Genomic DNA, 9258 nt, shown 5'->3' with positions numbered 1-9258 from the left:
AGAACTAAAAATTAGTTGGGAGCAGATATTGAAGATCTGTCTAGTGTGCAGGATGCAAGATGAGATCCTCTCACTGCTGAATGATGTCTATCTGACCCTAAAATGTAGTTAAGCAGACACTGGTAGCTAACTATCCAAGGGAAGCACATGAATTCCTGGAAATCTGTATTGTCACTAAATGGGAGTCAAACAGCAAAGCATCAGGTGGGAAACGCTCGTATTTGTTTACTCCTTCTCTAGAAACAGTTTAACAGTGCTTGTTAGCTGTTTCCTTGACAGTTCCTATAAAAACTGCAAGAAAATGGAGCATGCAAATAAGGTACAGAAATGGTGAAAAAAAGAGTACAAAAACTACTTTGAACACATGACAGAAAAGAATTTCTTCTCATTGTTGTATAAATCACAACAGCTTATTATTAAGATGACATATATTATTTACTCCTTTAAAAAGTTATTATTTTGTTCTGTGAATACTAATTACAAAAAAAAACCCTGAAGATAGAGTTGTTTTCTTGTGTATTTTTTTACAGTTTGTTTAAAGAGTAAAATTGCAGAAAATGATAATGCTTCTGCAAGCATGTATACATAAAAATATTTTCTGTTCAAGATATTTTTTAAATTAAGTAACAAAACTGCAAATGACAAATTTCTGTAAATTCAAAGGCCATGTGTTGCTGGTAGAAAGGGCTGAAATTTCACTGCATTGGTGATCTGTTAGGTGACTGCAGATTTTAAAACAGCCTGAAGCAAAAGATGTCAGGGGTATGGCTGTACTAAAGACTGATTCTTGGTTTTACTGGAGAAAAGTAGCATTAAACCCTTTGCCAACCTGGGATGACGAATTCAAATGTTCTCACGTGGGGCTGTTATTTTTCTGATCCGAAAGAAGCACTACGGAGCAGAATCCTCAAACTTCTGCTACAGAAAAAAAAAAAAAAAAAAAAGGCATTTTTAGGGTCCTTTTCAAAAAGAAACTATAGATCACAACCTTTAACAAGTGATGTAATATAATTGACAGCTTCGGTAAGAATAAATGACATTTTTCTGTATTTTAATGCTAATGTGTGAGAAATACGTACTACACAGCAGTGTGTAAAACAGCTTCAAACAGTAACATGATTTCTAATGGCCCTCTCAGCTTGATGCTATCTGTGCTTTCTGGATCTCTACAAAAAATATATACATTAGGCATCTAGCCCTTCTATACCACCTTAATAAACTTAATTGTATAGGACTCAATTTAATGAATCACGGGACAGCAACTGAGTCCAGAAACCAGAAAAACTGTCTGACTGTATGCTGTGTGTCTGCTTGCTATCTCAGCACTGACATTAATGCAATTCCTCATTACAGATTTACAGCTGTGGTTTCATATCCAGTCTGCCAAGATGCTTCATTAAAAGGTGATAAATACCCATACACTAAGAGAAAAATTCCTTGCTTAAAATCACTTGCTCAGAGCTCAAACCATGCGGGCATCCTCTACAAATAACTTCCTAAAACAACTACTGGTTGTGTATTATTTTTATTTACATGACCCTTACTCTTTAAAGTTCTGTCATAACACTCAACTCTACATGCTGCTGCACAAAGCTATCAATTTCTGTTGGGTCTGTATAAACCATTTTAATTCCAGCAAAGCTCTTCTGATGATGAACTGTATCTCTCCTGTGATATTCGCTATCCTAAACGACTCTCACCCGACTGGTTACCTAGTTCCTGGAATTTAGCTGAGCTCACATTTCTCTGCTAAAAGCGAGGCACAAGTCTCTGTTGTTCTCTCTTTGTGCTGTTACCCCTCTGCCCCTCTTCTGCTCCATCCTTTAAGCAACAAGACGTGAACTCTCCCAAGGTGAGAACTGCTGCTGTTGTCACTTCTTGCCACAACATCGAAGCCCTCTCCTGACTGGTAACAAACCCACAAGTCTAGCGGCTGTAACTGAGCGTTGTAGGGCTCTTCACTTCTGAATTCCCTGTTTCTAACTGGGTTTAAAGCACATCACCGCTGTGTGCGGAGGCCTTCATTACCCAACATCAAGTCCTCGGAAAGTTAAATATCCCCTTGATTGCAAAGCTTTCTTTAGTTGGGCAAATAAAGTTAAAATATATAGCCATGGATTACTCCTTAAATTCCTGGAAATAAATCAATCAATAAATGACATTTTGACACCTCGGGGGCCGCAGCAGAGCGCCTCAAAATGGCCGCTGACAGTGTGAGGGTGTGTGAGGGGCCGCATGTTTGGTCACCGACTCCCTCAAGGCGACCCTGCCCCGTTACAAGCACTGACAGAAGAGGAAGGGCGAGAAGAGCCACGACAGCCGTCCAGGGCCACAGCCACTGTCATGTGGAGGGGAGCCGAGGCGCGGGCACGGCCTCGCTCCTTCAGCTTCTCCTCCGCCATCCCCAAGGGAAAAAGGGATGACCTACGGCACCTACCCCAGGAGAAGCCCCGCGCCCCGCTAAAGGCCCTTCCCAGCTCCTCAGGCTCCTCGCCTGTCTCCTTCACAGCGGCTCGCGCACCCCGAACTGTGAGGCGAGAAAATGGCGAGGCGGCGCCTTCTGCCCTCAGCGCGGTTCGCCCCGCAGCAGCCCCGCGGCCGGAGCTGGGAGAGCAACCACCTCTCCGGGCGCTTCGGGAGCGGCTGAAACGCGATGAGGATGCTCCACCTGGCGGGCAGAGCCGCGCGGCCCCGGGGGTTCTCCTCACACCGACGTCCCTCGTCTCTCAATGTCCGACGAAATGAGTTCGAGGACACTTCCAGAGCCACCCCGCCACGTCCCCCGCAAGGAAAGCGCAGCTCCGCGCCCGGCTCAGCCCTGAGCCCGCTGTTCCGCCAGCCCCGTGCTTTCACCTCAGACTAAACTGCCTCACGGCTTCCCATCCTGATGCTTCACCCGAACGCATCCATTCCCCTCGTTGCTTGCTGCGTTACGTTCTATAAGCGGTTTGGAGGCAGCTCTCGTCCCCATCCTGGGACAATATGTAATATTTGAATATATGAATTTGTAATATTTTCGTGCGCTTCCAAAGGCACAAAATGCGTTTTGCTTTGACACCTCTCGGTTCCCACCTCCCCCGGAAGGGAACGCCTTTTCGCGTTTCCTAAGGGAAAAAGGTGTGAAAAAGGAACTTTTCACAGAGAAAACAACAAGAGCCAGCAGAAACTCCCGTCTTTATTTGAACGCTTTGTTTCCTTTTGTTCGAATTTTCAGAGAAAACACCGATGGGAACCAGAGACCTGAAGCAGAGCGGAGGCGTACAGCGAGCCTCCCCCTCCCCCACACACACACCCCTTGTTTTTAGGGACCTTTTGGTCCTTCTGATGGTTATGGGTGCTTTAAGCGAGCACTCAGCCTGCTCTCGCCTAATACTGAGCAGATTACAGCTTTAAGCACAGTTCTTTGGGGGGAAGAAACGGAAAGAGTGGTAAACGATGTTTCAGGGGCACAGCAGTCGGGATAAGGATAGAGATAGGAATAGGGATAGGGATAGGGATAGGGACAGGGATAGGGATAGGGATAGGAATGGGAATAAAGACGAGCATTAGAAAGGTACCGAGGGCAGACCCCTCACACCGCCCAGCCCTGTGCTGAACATCCCCGCTCCCCCCGCGGCGTGGGGGAACCGCTTCTCCCCGCTTCCCGGAGCATCAGCACCGAGCCCAAGCCCTCAAAAATCCCGTCTGGCTCCGCAGGTACCCGCCCCAGGGACTGCCTGCACTCAGACAACGCCGCTTAGCACCGCTTAATGAACTTCCACATCTCCCTCAATCCTATCGAGACCTCTAAAGTGGGGCTTCTCTTTCTCGGGAGGGGATTTGTTAATGCAATACTTAACGCCAATCAAAGGCTTAAAAAATGTATTCGCACCTCTGCTGCTTGCCAAACTGCTTCTACATAAACGATCCCGGGGGAGGAAGATGCTGGGATCCGGCGGGGCAGGGGGTGGCTCCTGGAGCCGATGCTGGAGGGCTCCGCTGGCCCCGGGCCGCAGGGCACGGCCCTCACGGCAGGCAGAGTCTTTGCCGATTTATTTTTTAAAGAGCAATTTTATTCCTTCTTCTCCAGTGAGTTCATCCCTGAAGGGCTAACTCTGCACCCTACCTGTAGCGGGGGGCAGAGCCGTGGCCCGGCTGAAGGTGGCCGTCACTGCCGGCTGATAATGGCACGAGGAACGCCTGTAGTTGTTATTTAGGGTGGGAAAACGCTTCCGAAGCCCCCGGCTCCCAAGAGGGCTGCGGCAGCGGTCACCCCTTAGAGGTTAACGAGGGGCTGCTGGGCGCTGCCCGCTGTTGGCTGTTCTTCCCACCCCCAGCAGAAGCAGCGTGGTGGGGAACAAAGGCTGGGAGTTGGGGGGCAGCCCCCCGCCCCGCGAGCGGCTCTCGCTGTTCCTAATGAGGATTCATTTATTTAGCCTACAGTGCTGGCTTTCACTGAGGAGCCCGTCTCGCTCTGTCTACGGTCATTAGGTTGCAGCTCGGTTATTCCCCCACCAGATCATGCGCACGCTTAAAAATTAATTAATTAATTAATTTAGCTGCAGTATATTATTAATCGTCATATTGCCGATCTGAATGTGCTCCCCATCCGCACACCATTGCCGCCTTCACCTCTCTGAGAACGTCTCAGGGCTGTTCCCACCAGCCGCGTCCGGGGATGCTCCAAGGAAGCCCCGTCCTTCCTTGCAGCTTCGGGGCTTTTATCCCTCCCGACGAGGCTATGTGGGACCCCTCCCTGAGCTGTTCAGTTGAAGCTTTTCCCATTCCCTCGGACGTGGATGGGGCGGATGGGACAAACATCAGTGTTTGAACCTCAGCAATATTTACAGATGTTATTTTCCCCTTCTCCCTTTTTTCCCTTCCTTTTCCCGAGAGGGTCGGTAACCCAGCCCGGGTCCACAAAGCGAAGCCCCAGCGTCCCTCGTTTATTCTTTAAGTTTCTGCGGAGCGTCTCTGAACCCGAGAGTTCTGCGTGTGCTTTTCTGTCTCCCCGGCTCTGTCGGATTCTATGAAAATGAGCAGTATTGAAAGCTGCTCCATCCCGCTAGCTGTGAGCCTCACATAAATGATGTAAATGGCTCCGAGGGTTTTTTTCAAGTGAACTGTGTAGATCTGTGAAAATAATATCAGGGTTTTCCGTCAGAATGAGCTTAGCACTGTACTGAGGCGTACCATAATCTGACCCGACACCTCCGACCATCTGCGCTATCTATCTGCCTTCTGATTTACCAAATCTTCACGAGCAAAAGACAAATTGTACTTGATACTAAAGGAAAGGAGGCGAGCCCAGTGCGGCTCCGTTCTGCGGGGAAATGGATAATGGGGGAAAACGGGAATCTGCTTAATTTCGGGCAGCAGACAAAGGAGGAGAGAAAGAAAAACAGCACAGTGATAGTAATAAATATTAAATTAAAGAAAAAAAATGAAAGGAAAAGGAGAGAGGAAAGTCAACAAGATATCAAATCATGGAAGCATTCCTTTGACAAGTGTTCCAGGAAAAAAAAAAAAAAAGCATCGCAAAGAACATATTGAGCTTATTTCCGAATAGACGCTGCCTTTCCGAGCGTGGCCCCTCACGTTCCCAGGAAAGCATCGCCGCTGAGCAGCGAGATGCGAAATAAAGAACGCGGCCCCATGATTTGGTGCCTCCGCTCGAAACCGCGCTTCGCGCTGCTGCCGTCCCCGCTCCGCTCCCAGCGCGGCCCCGCGTCGGGGCTCGGGGAGGAGGGAGCCGCGGGGAAGGGCTACCTCGGGGTGATCAATATTGCAAAAGATTCCTGAAATCTGCTCCGAGTCGCCGTCCTGACCTAGCGATGACTTCTCACTCCTCGCCGCTGTTCTCTGCGTCTGTTCAGGGCCACTCAGCCGAAAACAGTACTGTTTTAAATGTTGGGGTGGGGGGGGAATAAAATGATAAAGCTTTAATAGGGCAGAGAAGGGCGCTGAGCCCTTTGCAGATATTTCCTCGTAGTAACAGAGACGGGAAGTCACTGATAAGGGGAGACGAGGGGCAGTTTTTCCCTAAATCTCAGCCCCTCCTGCACTGCTCTACCCGCGTCCATTGTCAGCGGCGCTCCCGGCAGCGCTCCTACAACGCAGCAGCCGATCTCTGTGCGATCCCTCCGCCCTGCTCCATCCCGCAGAGCCCCGAGCTCCGGCTGTGCAGCCCCGCGCCCGGCCCTGGGTCCCAGTGCCGCCCTCCTGTGCCCCACTCCCTCCGAATTTCCATCAGCACCGGGGCCCGGTTCTCCTCCCAGCACTTTCCCACTCTGCCCGTGGGATCCCAGAGAGAGAGGGATGGGGACCCCCGGAACTTGATGGGGACCCTCCGAAAGGGACGGAGACTCCCGACAGTGGACAAGAACGCACGGGAGTGGCACGGGGACCCCTGGGAGCAGGACGAGGAGCCCTGGCAGCGGGGCGGAGACCCGTTGGAGAGAGCACCGCAGAGAGTGGGGGACCCCGGGAGCTGAACGGGAACCCTCGGGGACGGGACAAGGACCCTCGAAAGTGGCACTGGGACCCCCGGGAGCGAGACAGATACCCCCGGAGCCGATCGGGGATCCTCGAAGCTGGACGGGGACCCCACGGAACGGGTCGGGGGCACCCGGGAGAGAGTCGGGGACCCCTCGGGACCAGGGCGGGGACCCCTGGGAGCGGGGCGGGGACCCGGCCCGGGGCAGAGGGAGCTGCGGCTGCCGGGGAGGTGCCCCGGGCTCAGCGGCGCTGCCCGCCGCCGTGATTGGCAGCGGCTGACAGTGAGTGGCAGCCCCGCCATGGAAACCCGGAGCCAATCTGCCGAGCCCGGCAGCGAATCAGCCTCTCCCGCTGCAGCACGGCGGTGGCGGCGTGGAGCCGGGGTTGTGCCTTTTCTTTTTTCCCTTTTTATTTTTCTCCCGTTTTTCTTTTCTTTTTTTTTCTTCCCTTTCCCTTCCCTCCCTCCCCCCACGCCCGCCCTCCCCCCTTTCCTCCATCCTCCTCCTCCTCGCCCCTACCCACCGCCCCCAGTCGCCGCCGAGCGCTCCCCGTCGCCTCTCCGCCCCGCGCCGCCCTCCGGCCGCAGCTCCCTCTCTCCGTCGGCTCCGGGCGAGGCAGAAGCGGGGCTCGGGGCGGCCGCCGGGGCCGCTGCCCGCTTCCCCGCCGCGGGGCTGCGCGAGCCGGCGGCGGGGGGCATCGGAGCCGCCTCCATGTTCCAGCTGCCCATCCTCAATTTCAGCCCGCAGCAGGTGGCCGGGGTATGCGAGACCCTGGAGGAAAGCGGGGACATTGAGCGCCTGGGGCGCTTCCTCTGGTCCCTGCCCGTGGCCCCGGCGGCTTGCGAAGCGCTCAACAAGAACGAGTCGGTGCTGAGAGCCCGGGCCATCGTGGCCTTCCACACGGGGAACTACAGAGAGCTCTACCATATCCTGGAGAACCACAAGTTCACCAAGGAGTCCCACGGCAAGCTGCAAGCCCTGTGGCTGGAAGCGCACTACCAGGAGGCGGAGAAGCTGCGGGGCCGACCCTTGGGGCCGGTGGACAAATACCGGGTGAGGAAGAAGTTCCCTCTGCCGCGCACCATCTGGGACGGCGAGCAGAAGACGCATTGCTTCAAGGAGCGGACGAGGCATTTGCTGAGGGAGTGGTACCTGCAGGACCCTTACCCCAACCCCAGCAAAAAGAGGGAACTGGCTCAGGCCACGGGACTTACCCCCACGCAGGTGGGCAACTGGTTCAAAAACCGCAGGCAAAGGGACAGGGCGGCGGCCGCCAAGAACAGGTAGGTGCTGCCCGACCCCGCGGGGCTGGTGGCCGCGGGGCCGGGGGGGTTCGGCCCGACGAGCAGAGCCTCGGGGCGGTCCTGTAAGGGCAAAGCAGCGAGGGAAAGCGGGAGCAGAGGGAAAACCCGACAGCTTCGTTTCTTTTATTATCATTATCATCATCGCCATCATCAATCCTTTTAAAATATTATATTATATTTTAAAATAATAATAATAATTTTATTTGTATTTTTATCCCGGCTAGGGCAGCCCCATGTGCTCTGCAGCTCGGATTGACCCGCACAGAGCAGGGCCGTGCGATCCGATGGGGCGGGCAGAGCCCTCCGGAACCGTGCGCGGACACCTCGTTCACTGTATCTGTCTGTCCGGAGCAGGGCCCGCGATGCGGTGTTCCGGCCCAATATCCCCGCTGTGCGCTAATACTTGGAGCCACCCAACAACGCTCCTTGGGTCACTTTTTGGGTTTTTTTTCTTTCTCTTTTCTCTCTCTCTGTGTTTTTGTTTTTGTTTTCATTTTAACCTGGCGCAATCAGGCAGGCGGTGAAGCGAGCAGCTCCTCCCGGCACTCAGTGCTCCGTGAGCCTGGGGGAGAAAGAGGCAAGCTTGTCACCTGCCACGTCGGGGCGGTGGCTTTTATCGGCACCCCCAAAGCAGGGAGAAAAACCCGAAAGCCTCTGCGTGGGCTCAGCAGTAGGGCCGGGCTGGGCAGCCGGGCTGGGAGGGGCCGCTGCCCTTCGGGGAAGGGGCTGCAGGATGGCGGGGGTGCTCCGTGTGCCCCCCGGTGACGCTCGGTGTGCCGCTTCCTTGCAGGCTACAGCAGCAGGTCCTAGCGCAGGGCTCGGGGCGATCGCTGCAAGCGGAGGAGGAGAGCGGAGGGGAGGCGGGGGGGGCGGCCTCCAGCCCAGCCGTCAGCCTCTCCAGCAAAGCGGCCACCTCCGCCATCTCCATCACATCCAGCGACAGTGAATGTGACATCTGACACCGAGCGCCATGACGAAGCGGGGGGAGCTCCCCAGTGCCTGCCGCTGCGCCCGGAGCCGGGCTACGGAACCCCCCCCGAGCCGCCGGACCCGCAGAGGACTGCATTAAAACCCGTGAGAAAACAAAACAAAACAAAACAAAATCGTTGTCGCCTTTATTTCCGAGGATTCGCAGAATTCATGAAAGAAAGAAAGAAAGAAAGAAAGAAAGAAAGAAAGAAAGAAAGAAAGAAAGAAAGAGGGAAAAAAGAAAAAGAAAAAGAAAAAGAAAAGGAGGAAAAAAAAAGGAAAAAATACGGAAAATGTAAAAAAAAAAAAAAGAAAGAAAAGAAAGAAAAGAAAAGAAAAGAAAAAAAGAAAAGAAAAGAAAAGAAAAGAAAAGAAAAGAAAAGAAAAGAAAAGAAAAGAAAAAAAAAAAGAATGCCAACTGCAAAATGCCCGAGCGCCCATATCCAAAGGGGGGGAGGCTCCGTGTGGAACAGGCGCTGTTCTCGTGGCTGGGTTTCGCTTTACTTTAA

At 53.2% G+C, this 9258-nt stretch overlaps 1 protein-coding gene across 1 annotated transcript; it reads left to right on the top strand.

Annotated features, from left to right (window-relative positions):
* The first annotated feature begins 7062 nt into the window (after positions 1–7062).
* Positions 7063–8972, top strand: SIX6 (SIX homeobox 6). The gene is made up of 2 exons (XM_085225823.1): positions 7063–7759; positions 8571–8972. Exons 1-2 carry the CDS (start codon positions 7188–7190, stop codon positions 8737–8739), a joined length of 741 nt encoding a protein of 246 aa, XP_085081949.1. The 5' UTR covers positions 7063–7187; the 3' UTR covers positions 8740–8972.
* The last annotated feature ends 286 nt before the right edge of the window (positions 8973–9258 follow it).

This window comes from Meleagris gallopavo, chromosome 5 (genome assembly GCF_905368555.1).
Source record: "Meleagris gallopavo chromosome 5, MGAL_WU_HG_1.1, whole genome shotgun sequence".
Classification (NCBI taxonomy): Eukaryota; Metazoa; Chordata; class Aves; order Galliformes; family Phasianidae; genus Meleagris; species Meleagris gallopavo.
The sequence above is the reverse complement of the archived record's forward strand: the minus strand, read 5'-3'. Positions and strand labels throughout refer to the sequence as shown.